The sequence below is a fragment of the Atractosteus spatula genome, chromosome 7, assembly GCF_055471065.1.
Source record: "Atractosteus spatula isolate fAtrSpa1 chromosome 7, fAtrSpa1.hap1, whole genome shotgun sequence".
In the NCBI taxonomy this organism is placed as follows: Eukaryota; Metazoa; Chordata; class Actinopteri; order Semionotiformes; family Lepisosteidae; genus Atractosteus; species Atractosteus spatula.
Genome location: NC_142712.1, coordinates 46,330,238 through 46,353,890, shown reverse-complemented (window position 1 = coordinate 46,353,890; position 23,653 = coordinate 46,330,238). Strand labels below are relative to the sequence as shown.

The 23,653-nt window shown below is 41.8% G+C and overlaps 2 protein-coding genes across 3 annotated transcripts; one reads left to right on the top strand and one right to left on the bottom strand.

Annotated features, from left to right (window-relative positions):
* Positions 1 to 5,949: 5,949 nt before the first annotated feature.
* Positions 5,950 to 15,352, bottom strand: slc30a4 (solute carrier family 30 member 4). Its single transcript, XM_088921170.1, has 8 exons — positions 15,262 to 15,352; positions 14,259 to 14,802; positions 13,087 to 13,233; positions 11,816 to 11,969; positions 10,605 to 10,800; positions 10,268 to 10,373; positions 9,945 to 10,079; positions 5,950 to 8,592 (listed from the first exon to the last, which is right to left on the bottom strand). The coding sequence occupies exons 2-8, from the start codon at positions 14,647 to 14,649 to the stop codon at positions 8,438 to 8,440; spliced, it is 1,284 nt and encodes a 427-aa protein (XP_088777296.1). The 5' UTR covers positions 14,650 to 14,802; positions 15,262 to 15,352; the 3' UTR covers positions 5,950 to 8,437.
* Positions 15,353 to 17,086: 1,734 nt separating this feature from the next.
* Positions 17,087 to 22,207, top strand: bloc1s6 (biogenesis of lysosomal organelles complex 1 subunit 6). 2 transcript variants are annotated; one of them, XM_088921171.1, is made up of 6 exons: positions 17,087 to 17,197; positions 17,973 to 18,082; positions 18,569 to 18,713; positions 19,236 to 19,323; positions 19,870 to 19,956; positions 20,959 to 22,207. In XM_088921171.1, the coding sequence occupies exons 2-6, from the start codon at positions 18,025 to 18,027 to the stop codon at positions 21,076 to 21,078; spliced, it is 498 nt and encodes a 165-aa protein (XP_088777297.1). In that variant the 5' UTR covers positions 17,087 to 17,197; positions 17,973 to 18,024; the 3' UTR covers positions 21,079 to 22,207. The 2 variants fall into 2 exon arrangements, with proteins under 2 accessions (XP_088777297.1, XP_088777298.1); XM_088921172.1 differs by having other exon boundaries at positions 17,109 to 17,215.
* The last annotated feature ends 1,446 nt before the right edge of the window (positions 22,208 to 23,653 follow it).

Here is a 23,653-nt window from a genome sequence, read left to right as displayed (position 1 = left end):
CTGTGGTAGACTGTTACATTGTTCCCTTATATAATGTGTTTTTATTCTTATTATACTTGATATTAGCCAAAAGGCCGAGAAGTGTTATTATATTTTTTAATAATAATAACATCACTTTATTAACCCTTTGCAATGTCTTGCATTACGAATTCTTTTTTTGCATACCCCAGCTTGCTCACCATGAGACACACAGATAGGGAGAGAGCCTAGGGTCAGAGCGCAGGGTCAAGCCATTGTACGGCGCCCCTGGAGCAGTTGGGGTTAAGGGCCTTATTATTATTACTACTACTACTACTAGTACCCTGGGTTAATTGACTTTTGGGAAAAAGTGCCCTGCTGGGATCTGTTTGTGCCTGTTTATCCGATCCAGGGTGTACCCTGATTCCGTTGGTTGCCGTGAGAGGCTCCTGCTCCCCTGAATTGGATAAAGTGGTAGAATATGGAAGGAGGGATTTTTAGTATTGCTGACGTTTTTTGCAAGTGCTGTGAAAATGAAGGTGTCAGAAAATTAGGTTTAGGTATCTCAGTTGGTCTTCTAAATTAAACAAACAGTTTTCTGTAACACAGAGCAATTAGCATCAGACAATCCCCTTACTGTAACTCAAACACCAGCCCATTTATCTTTGTTTCTGTTGGTAGGCAACAAGGTGAGTTATCAATGAAGCGGTTGTGCAGAAAACACATGGAGCTGAGTGTAACTGTCTCTGTGTTTATTTCATTCTCACCACACAGTAGTGCCGACCTGGGAGCTGCAGTGGCTTTTCAGCCTGGGATGACAAATTTTATTTCCAACACTTAAGCTTTTAGATGTAATTTATGACTTGTTTGTTTTTTAAAGTTATTACAGTTTCCAAGAAGTCACGATCTAAACTCTGTTCAGTATGGTGTGCCATAACCCGGTGTGTATATACACATAATATATTTTACACTTCAGTCCATTATCTCCTAGCAGTAAAAAAAACGACTTGAGTACTAAAGGTTGTATCTGCTTCGTGGTTACCTGTCCCAGCACACGGAGTTATGGTTTCAGGATTAGTGCTGTAGCTAAGTGAATGCTTTTATTGTTAGCTTTTAATGCCTCCGTGGTTGTAACTTTGAGTTTTTCTTTTTGCTGCCTGTGTCCTCACTCAGGTGGGTGGGACTTTTTATACTTGGTCAACACCCTTTACATTTTCCGCGCTTACTGGAAGTATTTTTAAGTCTACAGATCTGTACGACTCCTGTTTATGTAGATCTCAGAGCTGTTTCTATTTATACAGATCCCAGAGCCGCTGCCTCTTTCCTTAGTTCTCTCCACCCACTGAGTCTCACAATAAAGGTGTACACTACTGTAAAATAATAATAATAATATTGCTTACATTTATATAGCTTTTTTCTCCACTCAAAGCTCTTTACAGGTTATGGGGACTCCCCTCCACCACCACTGTGTAGCCCCACCTGGATGATGCACCAAAACCTCTCAGTGTAGAGAAGAGCAGAGTAATTAAGCCAATTCACAGATGGGAATTATTAGGAGGCCATGATTGGTAAAGGCCAATGGGAAATTTGGCCAGGATAACACCCCTATACTTTTTGAGAAACACCCTGGGATTTTTAATGACCACAGAGAGTCAGGACCTCGGTTTTACATCTCATATATTAGTATATTGTTCCTGTCACTAAACTGGGGCATTAGGACCCACACAGACTGCAGGGTGAGCGCCCCCTACTGGCCCCCACTAACAACTCTTCCCGCAGCAACCTTAGTTTTTCCCAGGAGGTCTCCCATCCAGGTACTGACCAGGCTCACACCTGCTTAGCTTCAGCAGGCTGCCAGTTGTGAGTTGCAGGGTGATGTGGCTGCATGCAAAGGATGCTAACAGATGATAAGAACGTCTGCATGGCCTGACTGTTTTAAGGTATCTCACATGCAAAGCTATCCCTGAATGTGTATGAGTAATATTTAAAAAGGCACCTAGCAAGGACTTCCACTGACACTTAACACTGGGGTCCCTCTTGACACAATTAGAATTTTAATCTGGCTTTTGGCAAGGGCCCTGATGATGGCCTGCTTTTCTGAGCTGATTTGTGACCAGCTGTTTCCAAGGTGCGAGGACTGAAAGGGTGTTGTTTTCGTCAGTTTTTGCTGGCTGCAATTATGTTTGATGCACACTTGCTATTCCTCAGTATAATGTTGACCCACTTTTTGTTTTGCGAGTTCAAAAGTGTGGCAATTATAGACACTGACACTTTTTTAAAATATACTGCTTTATAAAAGACAAAAACACATTCTGTACAGTATATCCAGTGTTATTCCTTGTCCAGGTCCTTGGTCCGGTTTTCATTCCCTCTCAGACCTTAATAACATAATTGAACCCGACGGTATGTTTTTCAGGTCTTAACCAGTCGCTTACAAAAACCCGTAAAAACCTGGTACTGGTTGATTATAGTCTAGCTCCGCAATAACACTATTTTATGACAAGGACTTTGGAAACATAAAGCCAATTACAGTGAACCAATCTGAATTATTTTACTATGCGACGCATTTAGAATCTGATTCACTTTATCTGCCAAGAACGTTACGTGTACAAAGAATTTGATCTGGTGTTTTGGGCAAAAACATAGAACAATCAATAATGCATAGACACATTCATATAAACAACATGCAATATACCCCGTTTCCACGTGTTCTGGTTGAGCAGGGCGACCGCGATGGGGTAGAAGCTGTTCAGATGCCGGGCATTCTTATTGAATGATAACATTGTTATTGGAAAAAAAACTATAGTGAGGGTTTTTGTTTTTTGTCTGTTGCTGCAACTACACCTCTTAAATATGAAGAAACTAAAACGACATTTTGCATAAACAGATCAGAATACATACATTACTATGACCCTGTCACGAGGTTAGAAAGAGTCTGCCGTTTTACTATATTTAATCAGGTAGCGTTGTTATTAGTGTGAGGGGAAAACCCATTCCATTTTTTTTCCTTGTAAATACTGCTGGAGATGGTGTTGCTGACACGTTTTTTTTTATTATTTATACTGCTCGCCAGCCGTTGAGGAAGTCGGACTAGTTCCTGAAACAAGAGACAGAGAGACGCGCGTCCCCGCGCTGAGACAGCGCCCTCCCCGACTGCTCGTCTCTTGCTCTGCCGCTGCGCAGTGATGTCGAGCTCAAATTAGAGTCCGTCACTCGGGACCAGTTGTTCAGATATTCGCTCGGCAACCGGTCTGCCTGCTGCCTGCCGTCCTTTGAGAGGCTGAGCAGACCTGAAACATGCCGCCAGAGAAGGTCATGATGTATTGATGAGGTTCCTGCCAGGTGAAAAAAGGGCAACGCTGTCGTGTCATGACCAGCAATTACAGCTGCAATAATGTAATGTGCAGTATTTGATTCAAGGTACAGAATTCTGTATAAAATACTAATGAATTTCGCCCATGCTGTGACCTGGACCCAGTCAAGCCAGTTCGAAATAAATGTCACTCAAAAAAAATCAGCGTTATTTTTTCAATATTTCCTTCACTCAGGACAACACCACCTATTTAACACAGAGATAAGAAGCAATAATGCTTACTGAAGTCTTAAGTTTTTCCTCCTTTGGGAGTAATGGTCTGTTTTCTCTGGCTTTCAAAAATCTTTTGATTTGAGATCAAGGTCAAAGATAAAAGAAGGATGAGAAGGATGAAGAAAACTCTTGTCTCGTGGCTGGAAGGCAGGCGCTGTTGTTGATCACATTACGAGCTGTGGGAATCTCAGGGCAAGCTGTTCCGTTATTGTCATAATGTACTTTTCAATCTAGTTAACGTATTGACTGATGCAGTTTGTGTGGAAAAACAATGTATCGTTCTGTTAAAATGCAAATATTTTTTACTATATGCCTCATTACGAGCACATCAGTTTACAATTGTTGTACAGGACTTGGATTGTTTATGCGGTGAGACTTTGGCGGCTGTTTCAGTTATCATTCTCTCTCTCTCATACACACACGCAGGTTTTTCCGTGAGAAACTCCCGAGCCTTCTTTTATAAACTTTGGACTCTGAAGTGAAAGTGAAACCATTTATTCTCATACATTGCCACATCTAAAAACGGCAAAAGTCACTTGTGCTCTGTCAGACTTTTTGTGTCCTTATTTCCTTATGAGAGGTATTCCTGTTTTTCGCCTTGTGCACATGGGTGGGTAGGAATGATTAACTATGAACCTTAACACACAAGGGTTAGAAGCTATCCAGCTTACAGGTCTTTGCCTTCTTACCGAAAGCCCAATCAGGGTCCATCACAGTGCACGCACACGCACACCAGGGCCCGCTTTGCTAGAAACCACTTAATCTACCTTTATGGCTTTAGAGAGTGGAAACCCAAACACACCCCATACAGATGGGACCCCAGGTCTGGAATTGAACCCAGTGCTGTAAGGCAGCGATGCTAAGCACTGAGCTACCATACCACCCCCTCTCTTTTAATATGTCAGCTCATTATCATTGCACTTCCTCTTGCAATACTCTTACAGATTAATTTGTTTCCGTCACCTCGTGTTACAGTACAGTGCATTCTACCCAGAAGTCTTTGTGAGTCTTGGGAATTTTACGTCACTCTCACGGTTGACAGGTCAGTTCTGGTAGCAAGCACGGACAGACGTCTGTCCTTTTGAGACAAACGGACAGACTTCCTTTATATAAATAGCTTTTTTGTTGTTGTTTTTCCCGTTTTACACTTCACTTCACACTGAAGAAATGTCGCAGTTGACGCGTGCCGGGTGTTATGTCGTCCTTCCGGGGAGAATGACGTCAAGAAGGTCTCAGCGGTCCGCTGTCCGTGTCCCCCACTCCTCTCTCACCAGCACTCGGGCCTCTTGTGCACCTGAGTCGCGGGGTTGAATGAGCTGGAAACCCCGTGGAGGAAACTGATCCCAGCTCTCAATTCACACTCTAGGGAGTAGAGCTCATGAAGCCATTTCCTGTTTGTGGAGTACAGAAGCCGAACGCCCCTTATTAGCTCTGCTTTTCCCGTCATGAGATATATAGGCAGTGTCCATCCAGTCAAATCACCTGACAGCGCTGCATTTCCACGGCAACGACAGGAAAGCGTATTTAATGGTTGTTCAAAGTAACATGCACCTTTCTCTCCATGTAAAACTCACAAATGTTAGTAAAAACTCAAAAACAAACACTGATGCTGTTTTTAAGTAGCTGAATTTTCTTTTGAAAAACAAATCATCATGGGAAATTCTTAATTAGGTTTCTTTTTTCTTAGCCTTCGTCATTTTTGTACGCTAGTGAATTACATCAATAAGCAAGGAAATTAAGGAAAATATTTTACCTAGCACGCTAAACAAGTCATCAATTGTAGTCATTCAGCGCCACCTAGCGTCCACTTTTTACTGCTGGGGAAATTACGGCTATTCCACGATTCTTGTTTTGAACCTGACTGTTGAAAAAAGCACAACCCTCTGGCACCAATATAGACAGTATTGCTCTCCATGTTCGGAAATTGCTCTGTTGACATGTAGCTCTATTATACAGTCATTCCTGGAATGACTGTCCTTTTTTAACCTGATGGACTATGAAGTACTGTATATAAACTATACTGTAAATAAAAATAAGACAGTCATATGGCAGGTCACATGGAGTTCGTGACAAAAGTTCAGAAGCAAGACATGGCACCTACTTGCAGTAATCACTCATCAACAGAGCAGTATAAATACAAGCCTGGCTTTCTTCCCCTGCAATCTTACTGAGGGCCCTTCCACACAGTCAGCATCACCTTCCAGACATAAGACACTACAGTATAAACACATTCATGGAGTTCAGCGCTCCCCTGGATCTACAAACAACAATCTGAGACCGTTTTCATGCTCTCACGGCGGATACGAAACCTCTCTGCGCACAGAACAGGAAGCCCGATACCCAGTACGGCCCTAGCTTACGCGTACACTCCAGGACAATAGAAACGGAAACAAGCACACCTAAAAGACGGTTTTCAAAAGCCGTTTATTTCTGCATGCAAGTCTCTCTTCACATTTTCAGTGACAAGGAAGAATGCAGTTGAACACCAGGCTACATACGAACTAATACTGGATTAGTCTTCTGCCTTTGACATGCCATGAGTTTATTACACAGTAATCAGAGGTTCTCCGCAAGGAAGGCTTTCACTCAAAACCACCGGTTTCCCGATCTAATGCTGTGAGCAGCTTTGGCAAATATCTGAGACGGCTTGCTGTCATTGTCAAACGTGCAATAAGTCTGCAAAAATTCAAGTGATTTGCTAAACAATGCAATACAATAAAGGTACCTTTCTTTCTCAGTAAAACTCAAACACACAAATGACACGCAAGGCATAAGTGAGAAACAAGGAATATGGTTCAAAGAAGACACCGATTCATAATCGGTTTATCTTCACCACCAGAGGGAGACATAGCCAGCAATTCACAAGATGAAGATTCTCCCCCACACACACAGCCACTTCGTTGCATAACAATTGGTGTGAATTTGCAAGTACTAATTAAAACACCATACCATAAAAGCCAGAGCCACCTGACATCTCCTTTCACTCGCACTGTGCCGGAATTCATGCTTTCTAAACACTGCTGTGGAGAGATGTAGCTGTGTTTTGGGAGTCTACTCTTCACCTTAAGAACTGATAAGTTAACTGTTCCTAAAGGCTACAGCAACCCCCCTTAATTGTTGTAACAGTTTTAATATTTGTCTTGCAAGCATGCCTCAGCCAAAATATATCTTAACTTGTAAAGAAGATATGTAAGGAAAATAAAGTATTGCAGTGTAGCATGCTTACATAATTCTAACCATGAAATAAAACAATGAATTAAACAAGTGCTTTTATCCAGTTGTTGACTAGATGGAAAGGTGCTATAGGATTACAAAAACACTTATGGATGTGTGGCTTCAAAGACTTCAGAGACAGAGGACATGCCGCAGTCCAAACATGTGATCAAGTGAATTTAGTCTACTGCCTCCACTGGATCTCCATGCCATCTACTGAGTAAACATATCAACTTAACCACCATGCAAACCCTGCTATCTGTGCTTATACCCCCATTTACATAGTACCTTTTATCAACTTGCAACACAGCCTCTGGAAGAGGTGAATAAAAACACAAATTCAAATCAAGATGTGTATTCAAATGAAACCGCACAACGAGAAAATGGACTGCAATTAAGAAATAAAGCAAATACGTTACAATGCATAAAATTAATACTGCAACTTACATACAATGTCAGAATGTCATCCATAAATTCAAAACTTGCACTATTAATTTTCCAACTATATAGATCAACATGCACTGCCATTAAACTGCAACACCAACCTGTTTTCACTGATATGTACTGCACATGGAGCTGGTAGACACCAGTGCTACGCTCAAGTTGTTACAGGTCTTTAAAATACTTGTTTCAGGGGAGCAGTATTAACAGAAGCACACTGGAATTGCGTATTATAGAAGCATGCTGAAGTCCGCTTCCAATTATTAATATTGTCAGTATTATTTTTTTTTAAATTAACAAAAAACGTAAACTTCTTAAAAATCAGACTTGTGTTGTACTATTCTGTCAGGATATGAATTCATTAGAGTACTACAGTACATTACAAAGACCACACAGCCATATTCAAGTGTTCTCTGAAGAGAATACCTGAAAACAAAGTCAGAAATTCTGAAAGAAAAAAACAATAGATGCTAGGATGTTGTCAGATCTGAAGTAAACACCACTAGTGTTAATTTTTAACTTGTGGGTTATAAAACAGAACACTAATATAGAGCCTGTTTCTTTTATCAAACCATAAAACTCCAGAAGCACAGTCCAGAGTCCTTCCAGAGTCTTTCAAAATATATAAAACATCTGAGCTCCTTCAGAGGCATAGCTAATCAACACTGCATTCTGTGCACTGAGGCAGATAAAGACACCCTGGATTGAAGGTGCTCGGAGAGAGGTGTACCAAGGAAAAACAACAGAGAAAACTCTGAAAGGATAAATCAGCTAACAACACCTAGCAAACGCACAATCCTCCGTTTCCTGGTTCCACAGTGATCACAGATCACTGATTTATTCTATTAGTGTGGAGCAAAATGGAATGAAAGTGAACTGACGTGCAAAACTTAAACGACAGGAGGAATGACACAGAGTCTTTAGCAGCATCCCAGTGCATGTCAGCAAAATGCTTTTGAAAAAGGTTTTTTTTTAAAAAGACAGCGATCAATCCAAAGGTTAAAATACCACAAGGAATGAAATGATGTCACTTTAGCATGTGCACTCCATGTGGAAATATCACTGAAAGGTGCTTCAATACACCTCTTATGGAGTTGCTGCTTGCTGTTGCAATTGTAGCTCTCTGCCATAGTAACCGTCTTAAAAAATGTGCTCCGGCTCTTCAGCTCCAGTGTTAACCAAAAAAATTGCTTTAGAGAAAGAAAAAAACACCCAAAAAGAAAGAAGAGGCTACAGTCTTCAGGAACGTGCAACCTGGCACTTTGTGCAACTTTTCAGAGGCCTCTGTCTGAAGGACTGCAGCTGGACAGTGCAGTGGTACACTCCATATGTGTTTAATAGTAAAAGTCTGGCCTTTGACTGGACTTCCTCCCACTTTGTTGCGCTGGACGGAACTGAAAAAAAAAACAGAATACAGAAATGAGCAAAGAATTGTAAACACTTTGTAAACTGAACAGGAACAAATACACAGTTTTCCCAGCATGCACTCAGAGCCAATAAACCATCCTAGGTAGCAGAGGAGGCCCTTGGCGTGACCTGTTGTAGCTTTTCACATTGTATAGAAAACCCCAGAAGAGTCTAGAGTTAGAGCAACCTCCATGAGACTGTCATTACATATACCGAGTATCAGAAGAAACCACCTAAAAATTCACAAAGTTTATATTAGGAATACTTTTTGTAGCAGATGCACAAACAATTTATTCAACCAAAATGATGTTTGTAAATTCATTATGCTGATTAATGCCTGTCATTAAGAAAGCTGGTGTAGAGGGGTTCTGCTGTGAAAGTCACAGGTTAGCAGCTCATGTAGTCAAGCGCTCATATGGTACATCTGCAAGGCCTGCTTTATATCAGGTTTCAGCCATGGGCTGTGGGATTCTGTCCCATTCCTCTCACAGAGCCTGGGCAAGCATGTGCCAGTTTGCTGGGCTCTGAGCTCTAGATGCCACACATTGTCCCAGCTCCTCACACAGACGTACACTGTTAGGAGAGCAGTAGAGGATGTGGATTTTGAAGCCCCAGGAAGGGCAGAAGATGAGCTCCCAGGCCTTGATCAGTGTAGCACTGTGGAATCAGAGTGTCAATCTGGCCCTCCCCACTGATTGGTCTGTTGTACAGTGTGTCATTCTGCAGCTGAGCGCCACACATCCTCCCAGGCGATCGACACAAAGCCTTGATTCATCGCTAAAGAGGACATGGCTCCACCTGATGTGACCTAGTCCAGCTTCCTGTATTCTGATGGCATGACAGCCTTCTTCTGCATTCGTGCAGAAACAGAGTGATACATTTCTTTCAATGGTCAAGATATGAAGCCTGTAGATTCAGGACAGCTGACCCTTAACAGAAACATAACAGCACAGACTTCAAACAGAACACCTCAATTCTAAAATGTATACTAGAGATGCACAGCTTTGCTCTTGTATCATTAACAAGACATGATAACAGACTCCACTGAGTTTAAGGATAAGCTAAAGGGTCCTTTAACAAAAACACTGTCACAAGCAGTTCATTCCGAAAAATATAGCTGAATTAGATATTTTATATATTGATGTATAAACACCTTAGAGTCCTACTACACTGCTTGCCTGTTAAAGCTTTTTAATCACACTTTTACTTTTCATGCAAAAAAACTCATGTTCAGGCATGCTGGTGACGTGGGTTAGCTGTGTTTCGGTTTTCACTTCTTGTTTTCTCTGTCAATGAGGCGAAAGAGACATTTCAAGAGAAAATGGGCTCTGTCACTCACGGAGCTGAAGATGCACCACTGCAGCAGTTTTGTCTGTAGTTAACGCCCAGACATTGAGATCCTCTACTGAGTGCACATCTTCAAGCTTCAGCAGGTCCTCTTTGATACGGGCCACATCCAGATGTCTGGGAACCCCTGCCGTGAAGAAAAAAATATTGCTTTCCATTGGTGTTTAAGCACAAGAAGAAAAAAACACAGGGTATGGTCCTTCTTTCTGAGTTTCTCACATGCTATGTAGACTTTAAAAGTATTTGAAAGTACACACACCAAGAGAATTATATGAACCGTGCATTTTGCAGCACGAATCCAGTGAGATGCCTTACCTTCAAGCACAATAATCCCCGCGTCCCATATAATTCGGACTGTTGTGAACAGGACAAGGACTGAGAATATATAGGTGCAGATCGGGTCGGCAATCTTGTATTCAGGCTGCAAAAGCAAGACGCAAAGAGATGAATTCACCTTTTTTCTCACTTTTTGGCGACTACCAATTCGTGAAGATTTTTGCTTAAAAGAAATTGCAACATGCAGAAGAAGAATGTTTTCAGACTGCTGTCAGTGACTCACAGAAGTTATGCTCCAACTTCTTAGCAAAGAATCTAAGTTATGGGTTAACGTCATTGCCTGAAGAAACAGTAAGGTGACAGAGGCGCAGAATACCTTGAAGCGGACGATATAAGCAGCCACCAGGACCCCGATGCTCTGCAGCAGGTCTCCCAGGGCGTGGATGAAGGCAGCCCTCACTGCCAGGCTGCTGTGGCTTTGCCCTGAGCTGTGGGCAGCCGGGGAGGGCCCGTGAGAGTGGGAGTGGGAGTGGGAGTGGAGGTGTCCTGACTGATTCAGAAGGAATCCCATTCTGTACAAGAAGGCAAGAGGTGGCAAGATCTTGTCAAAGGTTTCACAAACCAACAACAGGGCAGCACTAGAGCTCATGCAGAAGCAGGGTCGCCAACCCCTGGCCCTGGTGAGCCCCAATCCAGCAGGTCTGACTTGGAATGCATGCGAGTTTTAAACAACTTTGTACTGTAAATTATATGAACCAAAGTCAAAAATGGACAACTAAGGTCCTGGAAAGCTACATGATGTCATATATTTTCATATCAGATGACCTCTGGATGACATCATTGAACAAATCACCAACTGCAGTGGTCAAAATATAATTGTTCCAAGTCTTTAGGAATTGATGAAGGGTGACTTATAAGACCTGCTGGACTGTGGCTCTGCAGGATCAGGAATGGTTTTCCCTGGATTATACAGATGCGCTGCAGAACAGGAAATGAAAGAATGGTAAAATGATTGGTGAGAGAGTCAAGAACCACAAAAGACATGATTAACATTCTGGTGCTGGTAAAAGCCATTAGGAAGATTAGAGTCTGGATTACAGCAAATCCTTCAATCTGACTGCCAACATAAAATTCAGACCCAGCATTTAAGGGTATCTTTTTTAGAGACAAGGCAGCTTCCACCCAATAGAAAAAGTAATCATCAAATACTAATACAACTTTTCTGTTCTGATGTGATCCTGGTTGAGTGTATTAAAGATTTAATGTCTCTCTGTTTTACCCAAAACAAGGTTAAAACAGGAAGTACAAAAAAGCCAAAAATAAAACACTTTTGTGTCTTCATCTAAAACTGTATGCTTCTTAATAAACTATTAGCTCCTTATTTTTCTTTAATACTTTAATTGCGACGTTGGAGCTTTGAAAAGATTATAATCTTCAAGAAGACAAAGTCTCCTTCACAAGTAGGCCTTTTTATAGATCTCTTTAGTCAAACATTAGCGGGTCCGTGAGATACCCTGATGGTATTCAGAGAAACATCTATGTCTTCTGTGCCAAAACATTAAGATTTCAACAGAAACATGTGCTTACAGTACATTGACAGCCACTCCAACGGCAGCAGTGATGAGCATGACATCGCCGTTGATGTCGAAGTCCTGGTGGAGAGTTCGCTGCACAGCCTCGTACAGAAGAGCCCCAGTCAGAATGTATATCAGCAGAACGCTGATGGCAGCTGAGACGACCTCTGCAGCCGAGAGACAGAACAGTTACATGACGGATCCGCTCTCCACACAAACAAACTGTGATCTGTACCGCTAAGTCACAGTTTTTCCCTTTTCTAAAGGGGAAGTCTAGAGGAAAACTTCCCTCTTCTGTTGGGTAGGATAAAAGCTCAGAATTAAAGTTATTCTTTGTGCAAGAATGTAATACTAAGAACGTAGGATACATCAAAACTGATCTCTTGCCACAGGATTATAATACAGTTCAAGTTTACGGGAAATTAAACTCATGAAATGGTGGGCCATCAAGAGAGATTTCACAAATTTAGATAAGGCTTATAGAATCATATTTGTTCGAGATGTAACCAAATATACCATTTACGGCACAGAGAACGATAGAATGTTTATAGACAAACTTGAAATATATCAAACTAAGCAACTAAAACTGCTTCGATAATTTGACACACATCTCAAGAGTATGAAAGCCAGTTGCACCAATCACCATTTCACACTAAACAGCCCGACAACATGGATTTTAAAGGCAGAAAACATTTTTGGGTGCTTCAGACTTCTTTGAAAACTATGTAATCCATTTAATTGTATAAATCACATAAATCATTCCAGCAACAATTCTAGGCCTGACAGGTGAACAGTAGCCTGGAATTCAACCACAAGCTTATCCTGTCCTGCAGACCTGGACTGACTGCCTATCCATTGGACCTGAAAGGTTAAAATTGAGGAACTGCTACTTGTGAACACGCATGTTCTTAATCCAGTTTCACCATGTTCTGTTTTTGTAACAAAAAAACCCTGCATGACTCAGTTTGGAAATGAAATGAGGGCATTGTGTTTTGATTATTGCCCACATGGTGTAATGTCACTTCTGTGACAAAACACTAACATAATCAAAATCATTCATCTTCCTCACAGTCTTTAGCAGAAGTCAGCTGGGGTCTGGATTCATCTGCTTATAATGAGTAAGAGGGAACTACAGACAAAAGTCCCCTTATAAACCACCTGCATGAGATTTTTAATAATTTTCCCATCTTGTCCATCAAATAGTTTTATAAATCAAAGCAGGGATGACACCAAACAACAAAGACAAACAAGCAACTGACCGGGCCACAGATCCATATCACTTACCTAGACGATGAAGTCCGAAGGTGAATCTTTTTGTAGGAGGTTTTGCAGACAGCCACAGTGCAAGCAAGGACACAACAATACCGATGAGATCCGTTATCATGTGAAGCGCATCGGTCATAATCGCTAGGCTATTGGAGACATAACCACCTTACGGCGAATTTTTAAAATGAGTTAAAGTTGATTAGGTGCAGTTGAGAAAGAGCAAACAAGTGAGATTTGGGGAATGCAACAGATCTCAAACATTTGCAAAGTACTGTAAGAACCAATTAATCAAACAGAAAGATCAAATAACTCTAGTAGGCTTAATGGATACACAGCTGCCTCAGGTGCTTTCAGGAAACACCTGCTGCATCATGAGGACTCCACAGACTTCATAGCTGAAGTAAGATGATAATCTGGGTTGGGAACTGACAGGTCTGACTCGGTCTACTTCCTTCCCAAAGCAATGCGTACAACTTAGAGCTTTGGTGAGAAAGACCACTCTGCTGAGTACTACAGTAGTGCAGGACACTTTACTACTGACCACCAGCCCATCAAGAGCACATTCACGTCATTACGATCGAACAAAATGACAGTAGGGTATAGGCTGGTCATTGTAAAATCTTACATTTGTACTCACAAAGTAAAATATTTACCAATTTGTATGAACTTCACGTGTAAACAAGTTCCCACGTACAGGTTTACTGGTGGTTAAATTAAAAATCTTTTATCCAACAATGCACTCTTAGGGACACTGTTTTTGAAGCCCAGAAACTTCATCCACTCAGGAATGTTAAGCTATTAAGCAGGAGGTTTTAACAAAAAAGGCAAAACCAAAATAATCTTCCTGTGATTCAAGTCCTGAATGTTGTGAACTAGTGTTTCTTGGTGTTGCATATTACAAAAGCACACAGAACTAATACCTGGCATAAACGGGATTACTGATGGCCCAAGGTAAAGCTTTTCAGAGTCATTCATTATAAAAATATGGTAGGGTAGATATACTTTAATAGTGTTGATTATGTACCAAAGTGCACTGTGTGGCACGGATGTTTAAACCCCGCACTGCATCATCTCAACTTCATACAGGACCCCTAAAAACAGAGAGGTGTGCGATTTCTCATTCCCTGTGGACATGTTTATAATGCACTCCGGAACGCCGCTTCAGTGAATCATTCTGAACGTCTGCTCACCTACGAGTTCACCTATCATGAAGAGGAGATACAGCAGGGCAGCGAAACCTAACTTCTTCATCGCCCTGCTCTGCTTCAGCCGGTGGGTTTTTTTAGTGCAGCCCTCGCAGGGGTCCGGGGCAATGCCGGGGCTCTGTAGGCTCGACGAAGAGCCCAGCAGCGAGTCGTCATCGTCCGTCTCCGCGCTTACCGCCGTCCCGTTAGCGCTGGCGCCGGCCGGGAAGTCCCCCGGCTCGCCCGACACCACGACCCGCAGCTTGTTAAAGCCGGGGGTCTCCTCGTCCGCCAGGTCATCCGAGAAGTCAAAGGCAGCCGTGTCGCTGAGGTCCCACTCCGGCGGTTTGCCCTGGAAGACTCTCCGCAGCCTCTGAAGCACACCGGCCCCCGACATGGTGCCGACCGGCGACAGTGAACAGTCCCGAGTGCAACCCCACAGTCAATCTCCCAGGAACAGGCAGATGTCTCCCTGGGCTCGGTTTTAAATAACAGAAGTAGCAACCGATGCCTTCCGAATATCCCAAGGATGACTTACGGGTAGGAACATCTATGACAAAACAATAAAAGTTATGGTGTTAGCATCAGACACGGTACGCTCAGCGACCAGCCCCTGTCTTTACCGAAACTTGCCGGCGCTGACAGCCGCACATTTCTCGTTAAACTGATCGGCTCTCTCGTGTCGCCGAGTTCATGTTTGCAAGCGGCACTGGACATCAAATTACCTCCAGTAAACGCGTTTATGGCGATTTGAAATGGCTGTTCCGGCGTAGGGCTCTGTTGGGGGATGTGTTATCTTTAAAGGTAGATACGAGTTGACGTTTGAAAATATTTCTCACGAAATATTGACAATGACAAAACGCTTTTCTTTCTTTCAGAAAATAAGAACAAACCAGCGATAAACACGGCGTGCCCATTTAGTGAATTCAAGCAGAAATGTAGCTGTTGTATACCCAGAAAGACCTAACCGTGTTTTCTCTAAAAAGAGCAGAAAGTCAGTTTCACTTACGCTGTCATTTCGAGGCTGTTGTGGCTGGAAGGTATCGGCTGTTTTTCTCAACCGAACGGCTCCGACAGGAAGGGGTGGGCTGAGCCAGGCAGCTTGTCAGAGACCCGTCAGACACGGTCCCGCCCGGGACTCGCCCTCGCCGCCCCGCCGGGGTGACAGCACCGCTACCGGGCGAGGTGAGGGTGAGGGTGCCGCCGGCCCACTCTTCCTCCCATGGAAACTGGGAACTGGGAGCCAACGTCTCCTCGAAGGGCTCACCGCAACCGCCGCCACCCGCTGAGCAGAGCCTGCTGCGGTTATAATCGCCCCGGGAACTACTGCTTGTAAATCGCAGGAGGGACCAATATTTGAGTGCGTAGGATAGCGCTGCGGGTGTCAGTAAAGATTAACGAAGCAGCCCAGATCACCTTTGGACTGACTTCCCGATCGGAGCCGCGCTTACCTTTTGATTTTTACAGTTCATTGATTAAGCAATCATTTATATTTTTAACGCACATCCATTTCAGTTTGAGATGTAGTTGCTCCTCAACCCACATTGCCAGATAGTCTAATGCAGACTTGCAACCTGCATTAATTTTCTTTTGCACGGGAAATTTCTCTCTTTAATTTGCAGAGTTGTGCACATGAGAGACTGTGTATCTAATAATGTTACGCCACTCCCATTCCCCGTTATGGGATTTGGTGGACGAACGTCATTCAGCGCAAATATTTAGGGTAATATTTAAATCATTCACTAGCACCAATGTAAGTGGGATCGTTTGCAATCTCATAAAGAAAACCATGCCTTTTAAACAAGTGTACTGCCGGCGCCACGGCTGAATGCTCACGGCCTCCGTCCGCCAATCCGGAGAGCGCATCAAGTTAGGTTGCGCACACGAGTCACGTGCGACTACATCAAGTCACATGAGGATGATGTTTTCCAAGACACTGACAGCCTGCCTATATGGGACAAAACCGCACTGAATTGCGGCACAGCCTCCTTATTTCGGCAATCTTCGGCAAGTGTCGTTAACTTCCGTGGTAGCACTTCTATTAACAAATATTTATTTCGCAATGATGACATAAGTGCAATTAATTTTGTAAGAAGCAATCAGCATTCACTGGGTCTTCGCTTAATTCTAATATAGCAACCCGTATCATAATTAGGCATCATTATTTAAATAAACATCATAGTTGTGACTGTTGTACACTACAGACATCTACGTTCTGTTAAATAACTCTTCTTGAAGGATTGATATGATTTTGCAACTGTGATATAAAGTAAAGTTAAAAATAATATGGTACAGGAGAGGATGTGGAATACAAGAACATTAAAATATCCAAAAATAAAAAATGCAATTTAGTTGTAGTTGCATTATTGTCAGACGTACAGAATTAGGTAAGAATGTGAATTGTAGCTGACGGTTAAACAATGAGATGATAGGATATTACATTGTTAATTCTACTAACTACACTGATTATCAGTTTAAAGATTTATACAAATGAATGCCTGCATTGAAAGGTTGATAGTGATGGATTCATACCTCCTTCTTCGCAGTTTGGATAAAATGTTTCCTTCACAGAAGCAAAATAATATTTTAAATTCTACTTTTAAACACTAAATACATTTTAGTGCCGTTTAAATTATCTAAAGTAAGAAAGAGCAATTTTTAATATTAAAGTTGAAATTGACAAGAAAATCGTATACGTTAACAATTTGAAATTTTGAAAGGTCTCTGTCTAACGCCTTTCTTTGTCGAACATACACGACGGTTTCCGGGAACTGCCGAAACGAGAGTCGCGTTGGTTTCCTTTAAATGTGGCCTTGACCCATTAACCAAGGCTGCGCTGTGCGTCCTGGTATTTCCTGATTAGTGACAGATGATGGTAATGGTGGAGTCAGAAAGATTTGTTTGGGAACCAACTTGGAGAGTATTTGTTATGAATTGTTAAAAAGGTATTTGTGTTAAGCAATGTGAGTTTTCTGCGTGTTAAACCTATTGTTCAATTATAACGGTTTGTTGCACCTTTGAATTTAATTTCTTTCTTATTTCAAAATTAGCAACACAGTAGTAGTTTTTCTGTTCGTTTTACCTCTAAGAAGCATGTTAAATATTGCATAATGCAGCGTAAATGTTTCAGCGAAGGAGCATAGCTTTTACTGTATGATTACATGTTACCCGTTATTAATGTGTGAATAATATGAAGGCTGGATTTACTTGTCTCACTTCAAATGGTGTCGTCTTAGATTGCGTGTTAAAACCCTGACAATGCATGCACTTCGTAAGTTTACTGTACATTTTATCTGTTATGAAGTGCCTTTTTGGCTCTTTCGTAATGGAAATATCGGCAGTTATAATCTACAGCTGGAAAGAAGGTTTTTTACTTGGGTATAGAAGATGAACTTAGCAGTGTTTTATGAGAACGGCAGGGTTATGTTTTTGCACACCCCACTCATTATTTATCAAATCAATTGCATGTTTTTTTGTTCGATGTTGATTTGACATAATGCCCAAGGATTCCGTTCTAGAATCGATTTTTTTTTTATGAAGCATTGATTTAACCACATACATTAACGGAGAAAAAAAAAATCTGTTTTACATTGAAAACCTGGAAACCAATTCAGGCATCAGAGGTTTTAGTGGAGCCCTTGGAGTAAAGCCCCTCAGCCTCCCTCCTGGAACTGAGCCCTGCCTCTGACTCCACTCTGCTGCTTTGTGGTGTTTTGCTAGGTGAGTGGGAGGTCCCGCTGTCACTTTGCCAGGCTTTGTTCTGTGTGCAATCATGGAGCCATTAGAAGATGCGCAGACTACTGCTGTACCGCCCAATGGCATCTCCACAGGTGATATTTTTACTTCCCAACCAAATCAAACTGCAGAGCAGACTGAGCCCAGTATTAAAGTCCAGCCATCGTCATGGAGGTGAAAAGCAGATGATCTCGTGCAGATGACCTCACTCTTTTGAGACTGTTCATTTGAAAGGACTGATTCTAAGCTGTCCTGAAGGCTCGTGCTTTATCTGTTCTGTTCAGAAAATGGAGTTTTGAGTTATTAGTCAATGACGTGGAGGCCTCCAGTTACAAATTAAAAATCTCTGGCTCTACATTTAAAATAAGTGCATTAACTGAACCAAAGCTTATTTACTTATTGGAATTCAATAGGATACTGGAATCTTGTGGTTGAGACTGTTTGTGTTTTCACCACCGGAAAACTAGACTGAAGATAATTTCCCCCTTGAATGTTGCAATCGCTATTGTCTTCTGAATAGAAATGTGGTTTTGGGTCACCGGCTTGTGTCTGTTATTGTTGGATATCGTAACTTCCCACAGATTCTAGTACAGAGTCTCCGGAAGCAGGCGACCCCGGAGAGCTGATGTTTGTGGATGAGAAGGCTGTGGAGAAGCTGGCAGATGGACTTATCAGCCATTATTTACCGGAGCTACAGAATTCAAAGCTGGCCCTACAGGAACTGACGTAAGTGCCATTTTAAGGAAAATATCAGCTTGCCTGAAACCCACATAAAATAGTCATTAACTGGGTCATCTGCGCTTGTGTTTATGAATGTTGTGTTTCGAAACAGGCTAAAGAAAGCCTTTAAAAACAAGTTAATAACACCATAATACCACAGTAGAAGCCATGACTTATTTCTTATGCCTGTTTTCTAGCATTACTCTGCTCACTTCATTGTGAAAGTCTTATCCCAATCTGGATGTTTGTCATATGTCTATTTTGTGGGCCTGAACAGCACCTTTTTTAAAATACAGACTAAAAGAGCAGCAAACAGAGAATTCAGTTCTTGCACTTTCAGCACATACTGTAGTTCTGCTTAGTAAACAGTGGAGAGTTAAGGATGGAGAAAGTGTAACACTTAGAATCCCAAATTTGACGTTTTCATTACCAACTTTAATGGGTACTCAACTGTCTTGTTGAATGAATATGAAATGTATTTTATAACACCTGCTTTGTGTTCATTTACAATTTTATACTCCTTTTCAGACAAAATCAAGTGATATTACTAGACACGCTTGAACAAGAAATTGCAAAATTTCGAGAGTGCAGTTCACTTCTTGATATTAGTTCCCTGGTAAGTTTGTTCGGGCTCGTCACACGATAGCTTATATATTAACACATGCTTATTAGTGAGGATGGCAGGGTGGCACAGTGGTTACCAGTGCTCCCTCGCAGTGCTGGGGCCCTGGGTTCAATTCCAGACCTGGGGTGCTATCTGTGTGGAGTGTGAGGCATGTCCCTCACTGACAGAATCGCATGCCTGCAAGTGCCCAGGAGACCGCAGGGGTGGCTGACAGTGGAGAAAGTCCTGGCCGACTAGTCCCACCCTTTCCTCTGCAGCGCTCGGTCACTCTGGATGGATTATAGCATTATAAATTTGATAAACTGCCCAATACCCTCTCAGCAGTTTATAGTCTTAACTTCTAAATTATCTCCCAAATGCACGTCAGGGTGGGTCTGGGTGACTTTACTCCTGGATCTGATTGTAGCAGGGTCTCCCTCTATTTTCAGCATGGAAGTGTTCCATACATATTCTGCAACTTAACTTTGTTTAGTCTTTTACATTTAAGAAAAAAGACTTTGACCTGAAAGGCTTTTTATCTGACCATTTTGTTTTCAGTTTGCAGAAGCAAAACACTACCACACTAAATTAGTAAATATAAGAAAAGAAATGATGGCGCTTCATGAAAAAACGACCAAACTAAAGGTAAGCAAATGTTTTCCTGTCACGATTGTCAGATTTAAGCAAGGCTGTCTGGTCAGACCTCTAAGGAAAACGCACTTGTTGGTGTAAGTGGTACCAGTGGACCTGTAGGTGGCGCTCCTCTGTCTCGACCAATGCTTCAGTCTGGTGACCAGGGACAGTATGCTATAGCAGGTGCCATTTTGCAGATGAGATCTTAAACCAAGGTCCTGACTACTCGTTTATTAAAAATCCCATGACACTTCTGGTACGACTGGGGGCTAAATTCCATTCTGAATTTACACATCCCAACCTTCCTAAATGCCCTCCTAATTTCCATTAGCACAGTAATAGCCCCCTATCTGCAGTGTCACAGGACACAGGAGCAGTATGTCTGCCTCTCGTTACCTAGGCAAGCCAGTGCTGGATGAAGCCAGCCCCTTCTTGTTAACAGAAAATGCTTTGGATCAGTTAGAGATGAAAAGAGCTACTGTATGTGAGCAGCGTTATTTGTTTAAAAAAAGAATCTTTGAGCTGAGCTAGAATAGATACCAAGAAACTGCACAGATCATTGTGTATGTTAAAAGTGCTTCCAGGGAATAAAGTAGGACCTGAGCACTTGAGTGGAAGTGAATTTATATGTACAGTATGTGTGAAAACAAGTGGTAAAAGGACTTAAACATTTGTGGATTATGTGACCTGATTTAGTCTTTGTTTTTATTGCCAGTAAATGGCATTCCAAATACAAGGAAGAATAAATAAGATTGAAACTGAGAAATATAGTGGTGTAGTGACAGGCTCGAGAAACTACTTCATGCCTTTAGTCATAGTTATTGCAGATCAGGCTTTCTTCTTAATCGGTCTCTAAAATATCTACCAGGGTTCTTCCGGAACAGTGATTCATGTTTCTCTATATATGTATAATTTCTGTAAAGTGATTGCTCTGGATTAAAAGGTGCTCTATAAGAATAAAACTGATTGATCGGTGCTGTGGTCTGAGAGCAACGTTTCCCTGCCCCGTCACAGAAAAGAGCCCTGAAGCTGCAGCAGCAGAGACAGAAGGAGGCTCTGGAGAGGGAGCAGCAGAGGGAGAAGGAGCTGGAGAGGGAGAGGCAGCTCATCGCGAAGCCTGCGAAGCGCTCGTAGGCCGGGGAGGGGGGTCTGCAGCTGAGGCTGTGGCCAGCGACGGCGCCTGTCCTGCCGAACCCCAGATGTTCTGTATCTCAGCTCCTAACAGCCGGCTGTTACCGTTAACTGCTTCGGCACCGATGGACTCTAAACGGCATTAACAGGGGACTTTACTTGCACTGAGTAAATTGATAAGGAGTATTAATTAATGCATTGCCTACTCAATGCAATTTATTTTGTGAGCATTTGCTTTCTTTCCAGAGGAATCCGAATTCAGACTGCCTGCATGGCTAAGCAGACTGTACTCTGAAGATGTCGGTGAGGGAGAAGCAGCTCATCAGTGATGTCGGACTGTGACCTTTTATTCTCCGTGCTCCCCTCGCGACCAGGGCAGATGTCACATGTTCTCCCCCTGTGTTTGTTGTCTCGGTTCAGTATGACGCACAGCACAGTGAGCAGTGTGTATGAGTCAATGTGTGCCAGACCTGAATGATTCTGTCACTTATCTTCATTTTAATTCACAGCGGTTTACCTTGTACTTTTAAACTTAGGAAGAAACTCTTGCTTTGTTTACATTCTTGAATGTATCACTTGGTCAGGCTTTTAATATCCTAGTTGCCTTAATTTTAATTTCATTTATTAGCAAGAAATGTTGTGTTATTTCTATGGATTAAGATCTCTTTGAATTATTTTTTTTCTTTAAAAATGTTGCTAGGCTGTTATTTAATTTTAAATTAAGTGGAAAAAATAATGCTATTGGATATGAAAATATAACGCTACAGTTAATTTTGCAAAATTAGTTTAATTTGAAAAATTAAGTAGTCATTTTTATGTTACAAAATAAACTAACCTCAATGTTAAATATTTCAGGTACTTATCTACAAATTGTCTAGAAAAAAATAGCAGTACTGTTCAAATGACAGTGCCATTGCAGTGCTCTAGTAGTGGACAATTATAAATGAAAGTGTTTTAAAGTTTTCTAACTAGCTGCAAGAATGTTGCATTTGACTTTACGTGTAAGATTCCTTTAATATAACATGATTTATAGGCAGATACAGAGTAATTAAAGTTTATTGAGCCAAGTTTTGCTTTAGGATGCGTCTGCTTCGCATGTTATTGGAGAAAAGTAAAGATCTGTTGTATATTTCCTCCATGCCATTAAGAGTGATCTTTGCAGCATTGTTGAACCACAGGTATGTGTCTTGGCAGAGTGTTCATAGCTCACAGACTATGGCTGCTACCCTCTCCTGCTAAGCCCTGTCTTGCCAGGGCATTTGATTGTGTTTTAAGACACAAGGCCCTTCTGACTGAGCTGTGCTATGCAGACTTTTACTGCAGAAGGAAGAGTTGCAAAAAGTTTTCCCTTGATTGTAATAGCTGCTGAACTAGTGGTCATCTGCAAGGATTCTCAGTACCTTCCTGGCCTTTAAGGACAAACAGGTCAGAAGCAGGATGATACACCCTGTTGCTCCTTAAAAGGCTAGGAAGTTACTGAGAATCCTTGCAGATGACCATTCGTTCAGCAGCTATTACAATCAAGGGAAAACTCTTTGCACCCTGACAAAAAAAAAAATAGTTGAACAGCAGGACCTGCTTCGCCAGGCACTACAGTTGACCCACAGCCTCCCCTTGACCTGTGCCGCGTCCAGGATTTCGACAGTTTTATGATATTCCAAGTGGATACAATCCAATGCAAAAACAGTGCTCAGACATCGCAGGGTCAGGTCGTCATGTTTCTCACATAAGCCAAGACTGTTCCTCAAGTCCTTAGATTAGGGGTCCACAGGCGGGGTGCTGGAGGACTGAAGGATTTTTAGGTCTCTTTAAACCACCAGCAACTGAAAAGCTGGGAGAAGCCGTTAAAATGGTCCAATTAAGCCAAGCTGATGGATGTGTAGGATAAGATCACTTTATTGGCCATGCGCTCTGACTCCAAGCTTCTCTCCCTGTCTGTCTCTCTCATGGAGAGCAAGTTGGCATATGTGAAAAGACAAATTCCTAATACAATTGTATATGGCCAATAGTGATCTTATCTTATCTTATCTTAAAGTGGTTGTAAATCCAATACTGAATCTCAGCTGTAGCAAGACTTCAAGTTGACTAATTACCAGTGCAGTAATGCACAGGATTGCTGGTAACAGAGTGGTTGAAAAAATAAAGGAAGGTTTCACGTTAATATCAGAATCTGACTATTGAAATCTTTCTGTATGGTATGGATGCTAAAAGTTACTAGTTTTACGAAGTTGGAAGCTGTTTTGTGACACCATGTGGCAGATATCTGAAATTGCAACTTGTTGATTCAATTTAGGAATCAGGAGTATTGTGCTGAGTCATTTCTGCTACCATAACAGTCCTAATGTTGTGCTGATTTAATTACAGATATAGAAAATACTGTGAAGGACACGGAATTCTTATTTTTGTTCTCGCTTTTTATCATTTAACTTTGTTAGCTTTCACTTTTTTCTCAGCCGGTGCCCTTATTCTGCGGTTTTCAGAGATGTCTCTACATTACCGACAGCTACATGTATACAAAAAGGGGTTTAATTGTCTCATTTAGGAAAATATCACATGTTGCATAAAACTGAGATCTGTT